Source organism: Capra hircus, chromosome 19 (assembly GCF_001704415.2).
Source record: "Capra hircus breed San Clemente chromosome 19, ASM170441v1, whole genome shotgun sequence".
NCBI classification, from domain to species: Eukaryota; Metazoa; Chordata; class Mammalia; order Artiodactyla; family Bovidae; genus Capra; species Capra hircus.
This window is the reverse complement of record NC_030826.1, coordinates 13,986,702-14,006,757: the sequence shown is the minus strand read 5'-3', so window position 1 is coordinate 14,006,757 and position 20,056 is coordinate 13,986,702. Positions and strand designations below refer to the sequence as shown.

Genomic DNA, 20,056 nt, shown 5'->3' with positions numbered 1-20,056 from the left:
CAGATATCTCAAGTTAAGGAATTTAACTCTTTTGTATGTATGGGGAGAAGCAAGAGGGTGGGCTCACTGAAATCATTTCTTTGATGTCCACCTCTGCTGTCGGAGTCTCTTCTAGGTGAACTGTTGGGGTGACTGTAGTGGTTGACGGCTAGAGGCTGGGCATCCTGTTTCTACCCCGAGTTCCCTCAGGGCTCACTGTCAGGGCAGCTGTAAAGTGATGGCTTGATGGTTGCAGCATCCTTCCTTGATCGATACGGCAGTCACCATTGTTCAATCACAACTGTCCAACAGAGTAGCTCTGTGGCACGTAGTCCCCTTCTTCACCTTTCTCAAGCTCCCTCCATTTCCCATCTTCCCATTCTTTAACTTACTATGTCTTTCAACCAGTGATCCTTTTTTTAAAACTATTTTTTAATTGGAGTATAGTTGATTGACAATGCTGTGTTAGTTTCTGCTGTACAGCAAAGTGAATTAGCCACACATATACACATATATACATATCCAGGCTTCCCAGGTGGTGCTGGCCACAAAGAATCTGCCTGCAATGCAGGAGCCACAGAAGATGCGGGTTCGATCCCTGGGTCAGGACGATGCCCCTGGAGGAGGGCACGGCAACCTACTCCAGTATTCTTGCCTGGAAAGTCCCATGTACAGAGGAGCCTGATGGGTCCATAGCGTCGCAAAGAGCCAGATACAGGTCGTTACAGAGCACAAAATAAAAGTTCTCTATGCTATACAGAAGGATATTACTAATTATCTTTTGTATATAGTAGTATGTATTTTGGAGAAGGCAATGGCAACCCACTCCAGTACTCTTGCCGGGAGAATCCCAGGGTCGGCGGAGCCTGGTGGCCTGCCGTCTATGGGAGCGCACAGAGTTGGACACGACTGAAGCAACTTAGCAGCAGCAGCAGCAGCCGTATGTATTTACCAATGCCAATCTCCCAATTTACCCCCTGCCCCGTTCCCCCTTGGTAATCATGTTTGCTTTCTGTATCTGTGACTCAGTTCATGTTTTATAAATAGGTTCATGTGTACCATATTTTTTAGATTCCATATATAAATGATATCATATGATGCTTGTCTTTCAGAGAAAGTCAACCAGTGATTCTGATTTGCCAGATAAACAAAACCAAACTCGAAGCTAGTTTACTTTCCAAAGGAGCATCTTTATTATTTCTCTGGGCTGAACACAACACTGAACAGAAACGTCCAGTACCAGTGTCGGTCTGGCAGCATTGGCGCCATCTCTGTCCAGAACAAGCTGGCGACAGTCGCTCAGCTGCCTCCACAGTGCAAGTGAAGGGGGGGTGGGAAGGCTGGTGAAAAAGTATCTCGGGACCTCTTGGAGCAAACAGTCCCAGACCCCAGTGGGGCACTGAAATTAAATTACAAATATTAAATAGTATATATAAATAAGTTGCAATCTCAGTTAGGGACGAGTCCCAGAGTGTGGCTGTTTGACAACAACCAGCGCCCAGGAGAGGTAGATATGGAGGCGACAGGGGTGCTCAGACCCCTGCTGCCCAGTCGGGCCCCTGAGGTCACTGGGTTCCTCAAAGTTTCCAGGCCACTCAGGAATTCAGCTCCAGGTCGGTGACGTATTCCTGGACCCAGTCCTCACTGGGGTTGGCACACACCTGCCGGCCTCTTTTGGTCTGGAAGCTGTGGAGAGGAGCAGAATGGTTACACACTGCGGAATGCAGTCGGGGGCGATCTTGGGGGGCCCCCACCCCAACTCTGTGTCCAGAGCCGCTCAGCCCTCCCAGATTCTGTAAGCCTGGCCAGGTCAGGTCCCTCCTCAGTGACACAGGTCCTATATATTTGATAAGCCTTGGAGGGCTGGGCCTCCCACGATGGCTCTCTTGTGCCTTTGGGTGCTGACCCCGCCCCCACTCCCCACCCCCAAATCCCCCATCTCCCCAGAAGCAGGCAGGAAGACTAGCACTTACATGACACCAGGCTTGGAGCACTGGCTGCTGGTCTCAAAATAGTCAGCTATGATTTTGCGAGAAAGCTGCCGGGCGGCATAGGAGAAGCAGCAGGCCGTTGGGGTGTCAGCGCCAACTGTGGAGGAAGGGACAGATTGAGTCTGAGTCATAGTTCAGATGAAAGGGCAGACCCGTGATCTGTGAGAGGGTGAGGAAGACTCACAGGGAGAGAAACAGCCCCGCTCAGCATGCAGACTGGGAGACCAGTCATTGGGAGGCGCTGGGGATTTTTGCCTAGAAATTTCCCTGTCTCTGTCCTTTATTTCTGTCTGAACCCTTCTTCCTTTTTGACTCTTCTCTGTGGGCTCTCACTTATCACATCTCCCTTCAAGAATTTGTGTCTGGGTCAGGAAATCATTTAGCTTTTGGCTCAGTGGTAAAGAACCCGCCTGCCCATGCAGGAAACACAAGAGATGTGAGTTTGATCCCTGGGTCGGGAAGATCCTCTGGAAAAGGAAATGGCACCCCACTCCGGTATTTTTTGCCTGGGAAATGCCAGGACAGAGGAGTCTGGTGGGCTACAGTCTACAGGGTCGCAAAAGAATCAGACACCACTTAATGACTAAATAAGAAGTCACATCCCAGCAAAAGAAAAAAGCTTGGCTGTCTCTCATAAGACATCCAAAGGACAAATTCTTGGGAAAACCTAGGAAGAGTTAGTGGAAAACTAACACCACTGGGCAGTAACCAGATTTAGACTCTGCCTCTTACAAACTCATTTGTTTAGGTCTCAGTTTTGCCATCTGTAAAATGGGACTATAACTCCCTCACCCTGGCTCTAGATCTGAGGTTCCCTTTAAAAGATTAAAAATCTTGAAGAGAACAGCCGAGATGTTTTGCAACCCTTAAAGAGGTTCTCTGTGTTCTCTTGGGGGCTCTCAAGGCCACAAGATTGGCGTGGGGACCCCCTCAGCTACTACCCAGACTCACATGGTGCCGAGAAGACCTGGCTGCAGAGGGCCATGGTGCAGAGAAGAACAGCGAGAGCAGCCGCGGGTGCCTTCATGGTGCTGCGAGACGGAGTGTGGGCTTGAGCGTCAGTGGAGCCGAGGTGGACTCGGTGCTTGCTGCTGCCTCTGTCCCTCTGCAGTGGGAGACCATCTCCCTGGCTCTTTATAAAGGCAGCCCTGGCAAATGGGGAAGTGGAATCTGGGGGTGAGGAGGGAAAATTTTAAGCATAGTGGTGTTTCACGCGGAGTGTTGCACAACTCAGGGTCCCCGACAACCACAGGGCCTCAGGATATCCAAGAATAGCTTCTCTCCGCTCTAAGTGTCAGCCCGCAACACATGACTTGTTCTGGTTTCATGTGAGGAAATGGTTTCCCTTGTGAGCGTCCAGAGACGGGTATATGTCCACCGAGGGCTATTCCTGTCTGGTCCCTGCCTCTAATGCATCCTGCACCCCAGACCTTTCCACAGAACTGAGAGTGCTGTGCTTCTTCAGTTGCTCTAACCACATGAATAGGGCAGGTGTGATGTTGCCCGGGACGGTGGCCCAAGCCTCCTTCAGATGGAAGGAACTGAATTAAGGAATTCCCGCCAGAGGACCAGGAAGCCTGAGGTCATGTTGCTGTCATTTGTCCATTCATCAAACAGTCACTGAGTGACCAGGGCCACTGGGTTAAACGCTAGCTGGAAATCATAAAGAGAAATTACGTGTGGGTGTTGCGAATATGTCAGGAGCCTAAAAATATTTATGCCCACTAATTTAGAGATCACATTTCTAAGAAAGAGTGCTGAAGAAACAAGCCCAAATACGGAGGTGTCTTCAGAGAGGAAGGTACTGACCCCAGCATCACAACTCAAAATAAGGAAATATGAAATTTTCTCTATCGGGGGTGATAAAGTAAGTTAGGCTATATCCACTGGAATGTTTCTTATTAAACCATTAAACTAAATGAAAGTAGCAAAAATATAATCAAAACCTCAGTTGTTAAACAGTAAGATAAAAAATGTACCAATTGTATTAAATGTATTAATAGTGTATTAATACTAAATGTACTAATTATATACAGGATCATACAAATATATATGTGTACATACACATACAAGGTATTAATATATGTGTGTTATACATATTAATGGTAATACACGTTAATTGTATTAAATGTACTAATTGTACATTAGTGCTAGATGTACTAATTGTATACAGAATTGTACAAATAGATATGTGTACATACACATATATGGTAAATAGTGTAACCAAATATGTGTGTGTGCAAACACACACATACATATGATCTAGACATGGAAAAAATAAAAAGCATTAGAAATAAATGCTCAAAGCATCAATAGTACTTATAGTTGTGTGACAGATGAATGGATGATTTTGTTTTCCTCTTTTTCAAGAATTTTCTCATTTTTTGGTAGTAAAAATGTATTACCTTCCTGGTTAGCCCACAAATTTATGGACACATTCTGTCTTAGAGCATTTACAATACAACCAATTGGAGGTTGTTGTCAGTTGCTCAACTTGAAAAAACTTTTGGATAAATATACGAAGGTTTCTTTCGAATACCTTTGCTGAAATGAAGTCTTGATTCCCATTTCTCTGAGTTATTTTGAGGAACATCGTGCTCATGCTAAGTTGCTTCAGTCTTGTCCCACTCTTTGAAGGGGAAGCCCTCCAGGAACATAAGTCTGAATTTGGCATTACTTGAGGAACATAAGTAATGCCAAATTCAGAGCAGTTTTCCTTTCCTATTCTTTTCAACTCATAATTTCAGTGGTGTGAAAAGGTCTAGTTTCTCAGCCACATATATTTTCTTTCCTGTCCTTTATTATTTTATTATTATTAGTGGGCATAGGCCACCTCTGGTGGCTCAGATGGTAAAGCATCTGTCTGCAACACAGGACACGCAGGAGACACAGGTTCGATTCCCGGGTTGGGAAGATCCCCTGGAGCAGAGGTGACCGAAACAGCTGACCACACATGCATGAACATAAAATGGATAAATAGTGGGTGCTTACTGGATAAATCACATTGAGAAACAGATTTGGTTCTCTCCAATGATCTTTTGAAAAATGCTACTGATATAATTGCTTTACAACATTGTGTTAATTTTTGCTGTATGGCAAAGTGACTCAGTCATACATACGCTGCTCTTTAGCTGCTAGGTTCTGTTCGACTCTTTTGTGATCTCATGGACTATAAGCCCACCAGGCTCATCTGCCCATGGAAATTCCCAGGCAAGAATACTGGAGTGGGTTGCCATTTTCTTCTCCAGGGGATCTTTCTGACCCAAGGATCAGACCCACATCTCCTGCCTGGTAGGCAGATTCTTTACCACTGAGCCATCTGGTAAGCCCCACTGATACAGACATGTATATCATTGTTGTTTAGTCACTCAGTTACGTCCAACTCTTTGCAACCCCATAGACTGTAGCACGCCAGTCTTCCCTGTCCTTTACCATCTCCCAGAACTTGCTCAGACTCGTGTCCATTGAGCTGGTGATGCCATCCAACCATCTTGTCCCCTGTCATCCCCTTCTCCTGCCTTCAATCATTCCCAGCATCAGGGTCTTTTCCAATGAGTCAGTTCTTCACATCAGGTAGCCAAACTATTGGAGATTCAGCCTCAGCATCAGTCCCTCCAATGAATATTCAGGATTGATTTCCTTTAGAATTGACTAGTTTGATCTCTTTGCTGTCCAAGGGACTCTCAAGAGTCTTCTCCAACACCACAGTTGAAAAGCATCAATTCTTCAGTGCTCAGCCTTATTTATGGTCCAACTCTCACATCCATATATGACTACTGGAAAACCCACAGCTTTGACTATACAGACCTTTGTCAGGAAAGTAATGTTTCTGCTTTTTAATATGCTGTCTAAGTTTGTGATCACTTTTTTCTTCCAAGGAGCAAGCATCTTTTAATTTCATGGCTGTAGTCACCATCTGAAGTGATTTTGGAGCCCCCCAAAATAAAGTCTGTCACTATTTCCATTGTTTCCCCATCTATTTGTCATGAAGTGGTGGGACTGGATGCCATGATGTTAGTTTTTTGAATGCTGAGCTTTGAGCCAGATTTTTCACTCTCCTCTTCCACTTTCATTAAGGGGCTCTTTAGTTCTCCTTCACTTTCTGCCATAAAGGTGGTGTCGTCTACATATCTGAGGTTATTATTTTTTTAAAATTTTAAAATCTTTAATTCTTACATGCGTTCCCAAACATGAACCCCCCTCCCACCTCCCTCCCCACAACATCTCTCTGGGTCATCCCCATGCACCAGCCCCAAGCAAGCTGCACCCTACGTCAGACATGGACTGGCGATTCAATTCTTACATGACAGTATACATGTTAGAATTCCCATTCTCCCAAATCATCCCACCCTCTCCCTCTCCCTCTGAGTCCAAAAGTCTGTTATACACATCTGTGTCTTTTTTCCTGTCTTGCATACAGGGTCGTCATTGCCATCTTCCTAAATTCCATATATATGTGTTAGTATACTGTATTGGTGTTTTTCTTTCTGGCTTACTTCACTCTGTATAATTGGCTCCAGTTTCATCCATCTCATCAGAACTGATTCAAATGAATTCTTTTTAACGGCTGAGTAATACTCCATTGTGTATATGTACCACAGCTTTCTTATCCATTCATCTGCTGATGGACATCTAGGTTGTTTCCATGTCCTGGCTATTATAAACAGTGCTGCGATGAACATTGGGGTACATGTGTCTCTTTCAATTCTGGTTTCCTCAGTGTGTATGCCCAGCAGTGGGATTGCTGGGTCATAAGGTAGTTCTATTTGCAATTTTTTAAGGAATCTCCACACTGTTCTCCATAGTGGCTGTACTAGTTTGCATTCCCACCAACAGTGTAGGAGGGTTCCCTTTTCTCCACACCCTCTCCAGCATTTATTGCTTGCAGATTTTTGGATCGCAGCCATTCTGACTGGTGTGAAGTGGTACCTCATTGTGGTTTTGATTTGCATTTCTCTAATAATGAGTGATGTTGAGCATCTTTTCATGTGTTTGTTAGCCATCTGTATGTCTTCTTTGGAGAAATGTCTATTTAGTTCTTTGGCCCATTTTTTGATTGGGTCGTTTTAGATGGAGAAATATACCATGTTCATGGATCAGAAGAATCAATATAGTGAAAATGAGTATACTACCCAAAGCAATTTACAAATTCAATGCAATCCCTGTCAAGCTACCAGCCACATTTTTCACAGAACTAGAACAAATAATTTCAAGATTTGTATGGAAATACAAAAAACCTCGAATAGCCAAAGCAATCTTGAGAAAGAAGAATGGAACTGGAGGAATCAACTTGCCTGACTTCAGGCTCTACTACAAAGCCACAGTCATCAAGACAGTATGGTACTGGCACAAAGACAGACATATAGATCAATGGAACAAAATAGAAAGCCCAGAGATAAATCCACACACATATGGACACCTTATCTTTGACAAAGGAGGCAAGAATATACAATGGAGTAAAGACAATCTCTTTAACAAGTGGTGCTGGGAAAACTGGTCAACCACTTGTAAAAGAATGAAACTAGATCACTTTCTAACACTGTACACAAAAATAAACTCAAAATGGATTAAAGATCTAAATATCTGAGGTTATTGATATTTCTCCCAGCAATCTTGATTCCAGCTTGTGCTTCATTCAGGCCAGCATTTCGCATGATGTACTTTGCATCTAAGTTAAATAAGCAGGGTGACAATATATAGACTTGACATACTCCTTTCTCAATTTGGAACCAGTCCATTGTTCCATGTCCTGTTCTAACTGTTGCTTCTTGACCTGCATACAGGATTTTCAGGAGGCCAGTAAGGTGGTCTGGTATTCCCATCTCTTTAAGAATTTTCCAGTTTGCTGTGATCCACAGAGTCAAAGGCTTTAGCATAGTCAATGAAGCAGATGTAGTTTTTCTGGAATTCTCTTGCTTTTTCTATGATCCAACAGATGTTGGCAATTTGATCTCTGGTTCCTCTGCCTTTTCTAAATCCAGCTTGAACATCTGGAAGTTCTCAGTTCATGTACTGTTGAAGCTTAGCTTGGAGAATTTTAAGCATTACTTTACTAGTGTGTGAGATGTGTGAAATTGTGCGATAGTTTGAACATTCTTTGGTGTTGCCTTTCTTTGGGATTGGAATGAAAACTGACCTTTTCTGGTCCTGTATCCACTTCTGAGGTTTCCAAATTTGCTAACATATTGAGTGCAGCGCTTTAACAGCATCATCTTTGGGCTTTGAAATAGCTCACCTGAAATTTCATCACCTCCACTAGTTTTATTCGTAGTGATGATTCCTAAGGCCCACTTGACTTCCCATTCCAGGACAGCTGGCTCTAGGTGAATGATCACACCATTGTGCTTATCTGGGTCATGAAGATCTTTTTTGTACAGTTCTTCTGTGTATTCTTGCCACCTCTTCTTAATATCTTCTGCATCTGTTAGGTCCATGCCGTTTCTGTCCTATATTGTACCCATCTTTGCATGAAATATTCTCTTGGTATCTCTAATTTTCCTGAAGAGATTTCTAGTCTTTCCCATTCTGTTGTTCTCCTCTTTCTTTGCACTGATCACTGATGAAGGCTTTCTTATCTCTCCTTGCTATTCTTTGTAACTCTCCATTCAGATGGGTGTATCTTTCCTTTTCTCCTTTGCCTTTCACTTTTCTTCTTTTCTCAACTAATTTTAAGGCCTCCTCTGACAACCATTTTGCCTTTTTGCATTTCTTTTTCTTGGCAATGTTTTTGATCACCAACTCCTATAGAATGTTATGAACCTCCATCCTGGAGAAGGAAATGGCAATCCACTCCAGTATTCTTGCCTGGAGAATCCCATGGACGGAGAAGCCTAGTAGGTTACAGTCCACGGGGTCGCAAAGAGTCGGACACGACTGAGCAACTTCACCTCACCTCACCCATAGCTCTTCAGGCTCTCTATCAAATCTAATCCTTTGAATCTATTTGTTACTTTCACTGTTTAAACATAGCGAATTTGATTTAGGTCATACCTGAATGGCCTAGTGGTTTTCCCTACTTTCTTCAATTTAATTCTGAATTTTGCAATAACAAGTTCATGATCTGAGCAATAGTCAGCTCCTGGTCTTGTTTTTGCTGACTATATATACAAATATATCTATGCATATATAGCATATATACTATATATATATGTTCTTTTAAATTATGGTTTATATTTTTTAGCAATCTTTATCCTCTAGATGCCCCCAGTCTAATAGGAGCAGGTAGAGTATAAACAGGCAACCATAGCACTTAGCAGAAAGCACTAAAATTCTTAGGAGATAAATAGAAGAAAGCTCAGAACAAGAGGAGGAGGGAGTCATAGGCTTCCTTGAAAAGTGTCACAGAAGGGATAGAATTATTGGGTCTTGAAGTTGACACAGGATTTGAACATATATAGACAGTGTGGCAATAGATGACTTGACCAGCTGATGCAGAGTCGCAGGTGTGAAATTGCTGGGTCACAGAGAGAAGTGAGTTGTTCTGATTCAGCTGCAGGATGGAGGAGCAAATATGATTGAAGTTAAATTCGGGCCAGTCCGAGAGGGCTTTGAATTCTCCCAAAGGAGCTAGAATAATGGAGGAAATGAGACAGAAGCCAAGTGAGACCACACCTGAGGAATTCTGTCCTTCCTGTGTCTGTACAGTTACTTCTCTTAAAACGCATGAGCTGTGTTTCCATCCATCTCTATGATTCCTGATGCCGGTCCTGAGGAAGGTAAAGCAAAGGCAAGATTTGGGGCAACAGCAGATTTCACTGGCTCTGTAGCATCCAGCTGTCTTTCTTTGTTACTGTCAATTGAAAAAAAACCAGAGTCTATCACCTGCTTCATTGGAAACTCTAGTCATAGACAATGCCTCCTCCTCACACCCACCCCACTCTGCCCTAGTCCTCAATCGATTCCTCGAATTGCATTCCCTTCTTTACTCTTCGGGGAACTCCCTTCACACTCATGATTCAGTTTCTGAAAGTGGACGAATGTGAGTTGAGGAGGGCGAGAAGGAGGAAATGGAAACTGCTGAATCAATCACATTTCTGATAATGGGCCTTATTATCTGCATCTACCATTACTGCACTTTCCACATTGGGCAATAATTAGTTAGCTAGTTAGCTGTCTCTTCACAAACTTAGAAGATGTTCTGTCATTTTACTTATTTTTTATTTTAAAGCAAATTTATTTTTATTCATTTTATTTATTATTATTTTTTACTTTACAATATTGTATTGTACATTGATACATTGATATGAATCTGCCATGGGTGTACATGTGCTCCCCATCCTGAACCCCTCTTCCACCTCCCTCCCCATCCCATCCCTCAGGGTCATCCCAGTGCACCAGCCCTGAGCACCCTGTATCATACATTGAGCCTGGACTGGTGATTCATTTCACATGTGATAATTTACATGTTTCAATCCATTCTCCCATATCATCCACCCTCACCCTCTCCCACAGAGTCCGAAAGACTGTTCCATACATCTGTGTCTCTTTTGCTGTCTCGCATACAGGGTTATCGTTACCATCTTTCTAAATTCCATATTTTTGCGTTAGTATACTGTATTGGTGTTTTTCTTTCTGGCTTACTTCACTCTGTATAATTGGCTCCAGTTTCATCCACCTCATTAGAACTGATTCAAATGTATCCTTTTTAATGGCTGAGTGATATTCCATTGTGTATATGTACCACAGCTTTCTTATCCACTTGTCTGCTGATGGACATCTAGGTTGCTTCCATGTCCTGGCTACTATAAACAGTGCTGCGATGAACATTGGGGTACACGTGTCTTTCAATTCTGGTTTCCTCAGTGTGTATGCCCAGCAGCGGGATTGCTGGGTCATATAGCTGTTCTATTTTCAGTTTTTTAAGGAATCTCCACACTGTTCTCCATAGTGGCTGTACTAGGTTGCATTCCCACCAACAGTATAAGAGGGTTCCCTTTTCTCCACACCCTCTCCAGCATTTATTGCTTGTAGACTTTTTGATAGCAGCCATTCTGACCGGCGTGAGATGGTACCTCATTGTGGTTTTGATTTGCATTCTCTGATAATGAGTGATGTTGAGCATCTTTTCATGTTTGTTAGCCATCTGTATGTCTTCTTTGGAGAAATTTAAAGTTAAAAAAATTTTTATTGAAGGATAGTTGATTTACAATGTTGCATTCATTTCTGATGTACAGCAAAATGATTCAGTTATTAATATTCTTTCATATTCTTTTCCATTAAGGTTCACTCCAAGATATTGCATATAACTTCCTGTGCTATAAGTAGGTCCTCGTTGTTTATCTATTTTATATAGAGTAGTTTCTTTCTGCTAATCCCAAACTCTTAATTTGTCCCTCTTCCTGTTCCTTTTTGGTAATCGTAAATGTGTTTTCTATGTCTGTGAGTCTGTTTCTGTTTTGTAAATGAGTTTGTTTGTACCATATTTAGATTCCACATATATGTAATATCATGTGACATTTGTCTTTCTCTGACTTACTCGAGTTAGTGTGACAACCTCTGGGTCCACCCATGTTGCTGCAAATGGCCTGACTTCTTTACCCATTCATCTGTCAATGGACATTTAGGGTGCTCCCCTGTCCTGGCTGTTGCAAATAGTGCTGCTTAAACACTGGGGTTCATATATCTTTTCAAATAAGAGTTTTCATCTTTTCCAGATATATGTCCAGGAATGGGATGGCTGGATCATGTGGTAACTCTATTTTTCATCATCTAAGGCAACTCCATATTGTTTTCCATACTGGTGCATCAATTTATATCCACCAGTAGTATAGGAGGGTTCCCTTTTCTCCATACTCCCTCCAGCATTTATTATTTGTAGACATTTTAATTATGACCATTCTGATCAATGTGAGGTAATACCTCATTGTGGTTTTGATTTGCATTTCTCTAAAAATGGTTCCAAATAGGAAAAGGAGTACGTCAAGGCTGTAAATTGTCACCCTGCTTATTTAACTTTTATGCAGAGTACATCATGCGAAACGCTGGACTGGAAGAAACACAAGTTGGAATCAAGATTGCCGGGAGAAATATCAATAACCTCAGATATGCAGATGACACCACCCTTATGGCAGAAAGTGAAGAGGAACTCAAAAACCTCTTGATGAAAGTGAAAGAGGAAAGCAAAAAAGTTGGCTTAAAGCTCAACATTCAGAAAACGAAGATCATGGCATCCAGTCCCATCACTTCATGGGAAATAGATGGGTAAACAGTGGAAACAGTGTTAGACTTTATTTTGGGGGGCTCCAAAATCACTGCAGATGATGATTGCAGCCATGAAATTAAAAGACGCTTACTCCTTGGAAGAAAAGTTATGACCAACCAAGACAGCATATTCAAAAGCAGAGACATTACTTTGCCAACAAATGTCTGTCTAGTCAAGGCTATGGTTTTTCCTGTGGTTCTGTATGGATGTGAGAGTTGGACTGTGAAGAAGGCTGAGCACCAAAGAACTGATGCTTTTGAGCTGTGGTGTTAGAGAAGACTCTTGAGAGTCCCTTGGACTGCGAGGAGATCCAACCAGTCCACTGTGTAGGAGATCAACCTTAGGATTTCTTTGGAAGGAATGATGCTAAAGCTGAAACTCCAGTACTTTGGCCACCTCATGCGAAAAGTTGACTCATTGGAAAAGACTCTGATGCTGGGAGGGATTGGGGGCAGGAGGAGAAGGGGAAGACAGAGGATGAGATGGCTGGATGGCATCACTGACTCGATGGACGTGAGTCTGAGTGAACTCCAGGAGATGGTGATGGACAGGGAGGCCTGGCGTGCTGCGATTCATGGGGTCACAAAGAGTCGGACACGACTGAGCGACTGAACTGAACTGAACTGAAAAATAAGTGATGTTGAGACTCTTTTCATGTGCCTATTGCATGTCCTGTTGATTTTAAACCAAATTCATGCCATGTCTTTGTGGATTTAAGTGGTTAATTTTCTGACATAACCTCTAATTCTTATAATTTTGTTCTTTTTAATAAAGATTTATTGAATATAAAATTCTATCTTAGTAATTATATGTTTGTAAGATTTTTCATAGCAATCCTAAAACCAGGTAATAGTTCTTGGTCATGTATGTTTTTATTTGAATCAGAAAAAAATATACTTGTATACAAAGTATGTGCTTCATATGTACATATTGAATGAATAATGTAAGGAAGCTGTAGGATGATTGAGCTGGAAGGGTCTCGGAAATTTCCTAAATGGTAAATTAATGTTCCCAGGTGAAATGACTTGTCCAGCATCACAGAGTTAGAGTTAGTCAGCTTTACATTTCAGCTGTTTTTATTGTTTAGTTGGTAAGTCATGTCCAACTCTTTTGCAACCCCATGGACTGTAGCCCTCCAGGCTCCGCTGTCCATTGGGTTTTCTAGGCAAGAATATTGGAGTGAGTTGCCTTTTCCTTCTCTAGGGGATCTTCCTGACCTAGGGATCAAACACACGTCTTCTGCATTGGCAGGCAGATTCGTTACCAGTGAGCCACCAGTAAGCCCTTACATTTCAGAATCTGCATTATATTTAACAGTGCATCTTCAGCAATAACCACAATGCCTTAATAAGTATTTGGTGAACAAATGGTTCATTGATTTGACTGACAGCATGTATTATGCCCAAAGTCTCCCTATGGAATTGAAATACTGATATTATATAAAGGCTCAGAAAGGCCGTGGTGTCAAGGTCTTGAGTTTGGGGGCTACCCGAGATCTCACAGGTGGTGAAGTCAGAAAGTAGCCAACGATCAACCTGGTGGATCTTTCAGCATGGAGGGGTTTGATTTGAGCGCAAGGTTTCTAGCTCATTCCAGCCTCTTTGAGAACCCTACTTCGGTCCAGCAGAACATCCCCAGCCAAGAGTACAGGGAATTCGGGCTGAATAATCCAGGTTCTGCAGCACCTCTGCCTCATCCTTCTCTGCTCACCTCCTCAGTGCTTCCTGTGCCCTGGCCCCGACGGGTTGGTTTCCTTCTGGTTTCCAGCCCCACAGCTCTACATCCCCAGATATCAGCCTCAGCTCTTTCCCTCCAGTAGTAGTGGCTCCATGGAGGGGCTCACTGATAATGACACCCTTGTTTCGCCCAGCCTTGCTCTGCTTTTTTCAGCTGTGGTCCATAGAGTCAGGCTGCAGCAGGCCTGGCCCTGCCTTTCACGTGGGAAGAGACAGTATACTGAGGGCCCCTTTCTAGCATCCTAGAGAGACAGTATCTTATCAATGCTGTCCCTTCTTTCTGCAGCCAGACCCTATCCTATCTTGCGTTCTTGTCATTTTCCTCTGGCTATTGTGTGTGTGTGTGTGTGTGTGTGCATGTGCATAGAAAGCGGGGTACACATCTTGGTACTGGATTAGATCCTTCCACCTGTCTGCCTGCTCCTCCCTCTGTAACTCAGTAAAAGGCATGCCCGCTTACCAAGCTTCCAAACCAGAAACCTGGAAGTCACCCTTGATTCCTCCCTTCTCCTCATCTCCTCCATCTATTCAGCCACAGACTCTGCTGTATACTTGAAACTGAGTGTATCTACTTCTCACCTTTCCCATTGCTTCTGTGTTAGGCAGGCCCTCATCACTTCTTGCCACGAGAGCTGTAAGAGTGTCCTGTCAATTGTTTATTTCCCTCCAGTTTTTGCCTCTGTTCAATCTGTCCATCACAAGGCATTTTAAAGTGATTTTGTTCAAGTCAGTTTCTGTCTCTGTTGAAAACCCTTCAAAGAGTCCACACTGTTTCCAACATGAAATGGAAGCTTCCCTTCTCTGACCTGACTTCTGTTTCCCCTTTGGCCTCATCTTTTGCCACCTTCAGACTTCCTGGAAACAAAGACTCAGTACTCTGAACTGCATGCGATTCCTTAAAAGTGCAGGTCTCTGCTCTGCTTTTTATGAATGAAGTGTCACTTAGTAAAGCACAATTTCCCCTTCTTGTAGATCACAGGGCAGAGTGAAATACTCTAAGTTCTATTATATCCCATGACAGCTGCAGAGCTTAGTATTTAGAACAAATAAAGGAAACCACTATTTAACTCCCTTAATTTTCTGTGGAAAAGAGAGAGATCCGTGACTTGCACTGTTTAAAGACATGCAAAACGCAAAACTGAGAGACATTTTACATCATAATAACACAACTCTGGCAGTTAAGCTTTCGACACAAGTGTATAATGAGCACATACTCGTGTTCTGATTTCTTTATGCTCTGGAGTCATACCTCCTCGGTGTCATTTCCAAGATTAACTCGTATGAGCTGTGTGTTCTTCTGTGGGTTACTTACCTCTCTGTGCTTCAGCTTTCTCATACGTGAAAGGGGATAATAACAGTACTTACTTCAGAGGACTGCTGTGAGGATGAAATACATTCAGTTCAGTTGCTCAGCTGTGTCTGACTCTGCGACCCCATGCACTGCAGCACGCCAGGCTTCCCTGTCCATCACCAACTCCCAGACCTTGCTCAAACTCATGTCCATCGAGTCGGTGATGCCATTCAACCATCCCATCCTCTGTCGTCCCCTTCTCCTCCCGCCTTCAATCTTTCCCAGCATCAGGGTCTTTTCCAGTGAGTCAGTTCTTCACATCAGGTGGCCAAAGTATTGGAGTTACAGCTCTCATATCAGACCTGCCAACGAATATTCAGGACTGATTTCTTTTAGGATGGACCAGTGAAATACATTAGTACGTATAAAGGCTTGGAACATGACTGGCTCATGGTAAGTGCTATGTGTTTGTTACTATCATCATTATAACTGAAATATTTCAAGTAATCTCTTTTATATATTTTAAAAAGCACAAGTCTCTTGTTCTTTTCCTGAATGACCCTACTCTCACACTCTTTTCCTGGTTAATCATCCTTCAAGTCTCAGCTAAATTTAGAATAAAGTCAGAACAAACTGAGGGGGCTAAGTAACAGAATGGTTAAATATAAATTTTGGTATAAAAGTTTTATATACTCATACAATGAAACATCATGAGTGCTAATTTTGAATAACTTTTTAATAATATGGAAGAATATACAGAAACAAAAATAAGATATACTGGTTCCGTAAAGGATATTAAGTAACAATAATAAAATACAAACCCATGTACAGAATGCTGGATAATTTTTGTTTGCTTAATTTATGCCTTCCAATATTTTCTAAATTTTGTACAGTAACCCTGTATATTCCCTGAAAAAGAAAAGCAAACTGACATGAATTTTTGAAAAATCAAGCATCATCTTTTTTGAAAGCCTTTAACATGTATACCCAATGCCTGTCACATAGTAGGTCCCCAACAAAGTTTTACTAAATCATTTTATTCTGTTTCTGGATGTGCCCCGTGACTAGCCTGGAAAGAACTTGAAATAGATGTAGAAGTGTCGTCAGAAGGAAGAAAGATGCTTCAGAAGGAATACTGACAGTTTTCTTAGTGAACTCACCAAGTAAACTCCTCTCCGGAAGTTGACATCCCCTGAAGTCACTGCCGTCCACCTCTGACAGCTAAAGAGCAGGCTGCGGATGGCTGTGAAGGCACTTTTCCACTTTAAGAAGAGGCTCTGATGGACAGCTTCAACCAGCTCACTACTCTGTGGACTCCACCCTGAACCCTGCACTTCGGGTAACTGTGTCCCTACTTTTTCAATCTACAATCCCTCTTCTGCTCCCATTCCCACCAAGGAGCTGGGCTATCACGTTGGCCAGACCGAAGGATTCACCTCTTCTTGGTTTATGATCTCGGAGGAACGACTGTATATCCTAGCTCAGCATGGCTTTGCAGTCTCAACGTCCACTCACACGGAACTCTCTAGTTCTGGGCACTCTGAGTCCTAGCAGCTAGTGCTCTTGGTCTTGGCACCCAGTGGTCTCCCCTACACTTGCATCTCGGCCCCCCCCACCTTTAACCAAAGCAGAGAATGTCGGGATTGACCACCTCTGCTTCTGGTTCCTCAGCAGGAAGGAGCTTTTGAAATCTCTCCTGAGAGTCTGGTACCTACAGAGACTTGCCACATGTGATCTCAGAAGGTCACACCTGTCAAAGAAATTTGGTCATCTCTGGACCAGGAGGTATAAGAAATTGAGTCTTGACATATATCCTATGTAACCTTAATCAAGTTTTTTTTTTTTTTTTTTTACTTCTCTAGGTCTTGCTTTCTATTCCGAGGCATGGAAAAACAGATCGGACTCAGATAAAATCACAGACATGGATGTGCTGAGGGAAATCAACACTAAAAGTACTAGGACTTTTGTAAGATCATGTGATGGCTGTGGTCAGTGATCTCGCTTTCAGCCTGGGGAAGCTGGGAGGACAAAAATGACAAAACAGATGTGAAAGTTCCCAGGATAGAGTTTCGGGTGCAGTGGCAGTGAAGGGAAGCAGTAGGGGGCATGGGAAGGGAAACCTCTTATCAGCATGAGTGAGGGGGAAGTGGAGAGTTTCCCTGCTCAGGAGTGAGGGGGTGGCTCACAGTATGCACACGGGGTCCCCCAGAACTGTGGTTGACTCTCACTGTCACTTCTGACATGCCTGAACTGGGAAGAGCCGAGTCCTGGAACAGTATCCATCACCATAAAACCACTGGGCATGTGGGTTGAAGGAGGGGGAGCAGGAGGGTTACAGTCCATCAAAACATTCTGAATAGGGGCTGCCCTGGTGGCTGAGTGGTAAAGAATCTACCTGCCAATGCAGGAGACACGAGTCTGATCCCTGATCCTGGAGGATCCCACGTGCCACAGAGCAACTGAGCCTGTGCACCTCAACTACTGAGCCCGTGCTCTAGAGCCGGGAGCTGCAACTCCTGAAGCCTGTGAGCCCTAGAGCCTGTGCTCTGCAACAAGAGAAACCACGGCAGTGAGAAGCCCACGCATCGCAACTAGAAGTAAAAAGCCCTCCCAGCAGCGAAGACCCAGCACAGCCAAAAATAAATAAATAAATAAAATTAGAGAACAAAACAAAAAGCCCCAGAAACATTCTGCATAAAGAGTCAAATGCCCAGTTCATTCCTACTTCATTTGGCTACTTTGAATTCACATCCTGAGTTCATGTTGCCCACCACACCCCCTCAAATTAAAACACTTTGGGCTGCTTTGGGGCACTTATTAACCAAGTGTTTATTGAACACCTACTGTATACACAGAGAAAAGCAGAACACAATTTCTGCCTCAAGGAGCTCCCTTTCTAGGGGAGGAGACAATCAAGCAGACAGACATATTGCAGGTGATACAATGGAGGTGCCCAAAGGGAGATATAGAATTCAGTTGCAGGGGAGGTCAGGGAAGGTTCTCTGGAGGAGAAGAGCAATTGTTTGGCTGTGCATACAAAAGGCATTTGTTATCATTCTCTATTGATTATTGGGCTTCCCTTGTGGCTCAGCTGGTAAAGAATCCGCCTGCAATGTTGGAGACCTGGGTTCAATCCCTGGGTTGGGAAGATCCCCTGGAAAAGGGAAAGGCTACCCACTCCAGTATTCTGGCCTGGAGAATTCCATGGACTGGACAGTCGATTATTAGTTACAGAAGACCTCAGTGTATAAATCTTGGAGGCCATTACTTTAGCTAAACGTGTTGACACAAGCCTTTGTATTCTCTGTGTGAAGCTTCACTGGTGTGAACGCAGTATTATTGTTAAGACCTTAATGAATAAAAACATTTTTACCTGCATTAGCCAAAGATCAAATCAAGGCTAGGAGGCAAAAGTCAACAGTCAGATTCACTGTGTGGCTAATCACCTATTCTTATCATTCTTCTTATACATCTGCACGGCTTAAAGACTAGCACTCCCCACTCATTTAGACTGAGGTCTCCACTCAAGGGCTCTTCCGTAGTGCACAGTGGATTTAGCCTTGACTTGGAACGATTCATTTACATCCAAGGGATAGTCTTCTCCATGCTTTGGGCTCTCTGACATTTTGTTTCTACCTCTGACACGAGATGTACCATATTCTGTCTTAAGAGATAGGTATTTCTGTCCCTGTCATCATCACCTCTTGACTAAGAACTCTTTGAGGGCTGGGGTGGGGCTTCATTCAGCTCTATCTGCCCTGACAGAGAGCAGGTGGCTTGGGGTGAATGGAAATGCCACGGATAACAAAGTCTGTGTAGGTTCCAGGTGCTATAAGACACATCTGCCTGGTCTTGAAGCAAAAAAGATGCGTGAAGATGAAACTCCATCAACCAGGAGGGACCTTGAGAGATACTTGCGATAGATATCAGGGATCATAGACTGTTAGAGCTGGGGATGGGGGTCTTGGTGAAGATCAGAACATTTGAAGCAAGACTCACAGAAAGAAAGGGGTGAGGACAGAAAGGTTAAAGGAAAGAAGTACAGGCTGGGCACCTGTGTAGGTGGTGGGGACAGGGAGCAGGGAGAGTGATGAAGTAGGGTGGCATTGAAGAGTATTTAGTGATCTTGAGATTCTCCAAGGTGCTCTGACTCCTCTCCAATATTGCTACAGTTCCCAGGAGGCCTGGCTCCCTCTTTGCACTCTTTATTGTTTTTCAAAGCAGAGGGAGTCAGGTGGCAATGTGGAAGAGGGGATGAGCAGGGGCTTAGAGGTGATTGAGCTAGAGGTTGCAGTGGTCTTGACCCCATGACTCTAACTTTCCCAATTCATCCACTACTATATCTCTGGCCTTTGGAAACTTCACATAGTCACCTTCAGGCCCACAGCAGCCGCCGTACCAGGCAGGGCTTTACGTAAATACAAGGAATTGGACGACTGTGGAGCACCCACATGATTAGATTATACACTTTATCTGTAACATAGATGACTTCATTGCCAAGTATATCCAATTCTTTTTTTTATAATGTAGGAATATTCTTTTAAAAACTTTTTATGTATTTAAAAATTATTTATTTATCTATTCGACTGCACCAGGTCTTAGGTGCGGCTTGCAAACTCTTAGTTGCAGCATGTGGGATCTGGTTTCCTGATCAGGTATTGAACCCAGGCCCCCTGCATTGGGAGCGTGGCGTCTTAGCCAGTTGGACCACCAGGGAAGTCCCAATAACGGAGGAACTTTCTTTATCTGGGTGTCCTCCTAAATTCTTGGTTCCTCCTAAATTCTTTCTCCTTGTCTGTTATTGGCTTAAGGGAGCACAAGGAAAGCTTGATTTCTTTCACATTCCATTCTTGTTCTA

At 43.3% G+C, this 20,056-nt stretch overlaps 1 protein-coding gene across 1 annotated transcript; it reads right to left on the bottom strand.

Moving 5' to 3' along the window:
- On the bottom strand, nucleotides 1,149-3,189 carry LOC102181154 (C-C motif chemokine 3). Its single transcript, XM_005693172.3, has 3 exons — nucleotides 2,922-3,189; nucleotides 1,953-2,067; nucleotides 1,149-1,665 (listed from the first exon to the last, which is right to left on the bottom strand). Exons 1-3 carry the CDS (start codon nucleotides 2,995-2,997, stop codon nucleotides 1,575-1,577), a joined length of 282 nt encoding a protein of 93 aa, XP_005693229.1. The 5' UTR covers nucleotides 2,998-3,189; the 3' UTR covers nucleotides 1,149-1,574.

Bases quoted from the DNA above. Each gene is read 5' to 3' on its own strand.
- LOC102181154 (XM_005693172.3), bottom strand. From the start codon at position 2,997: ATGAAGGCACCCGCGGCTGCTCTCGCTGTTCTTCTCTGCACCATGGCC. The intron at 2,068-2,921 runs GTGAGTCTGGGT...CTTCCTCCACAG, and splicing joins CCAGGTCTTCTCGGCACCAT to TTGGCGCTGACACCCCAACG. The intron at 1,666-1,952 runs GTAAGTGCTAGT...TCCTCTCCACAG, and splicing joins TGCTCCAAGCCTGGTGTCAT to CTTCCAGACCAAAAGAGGCC.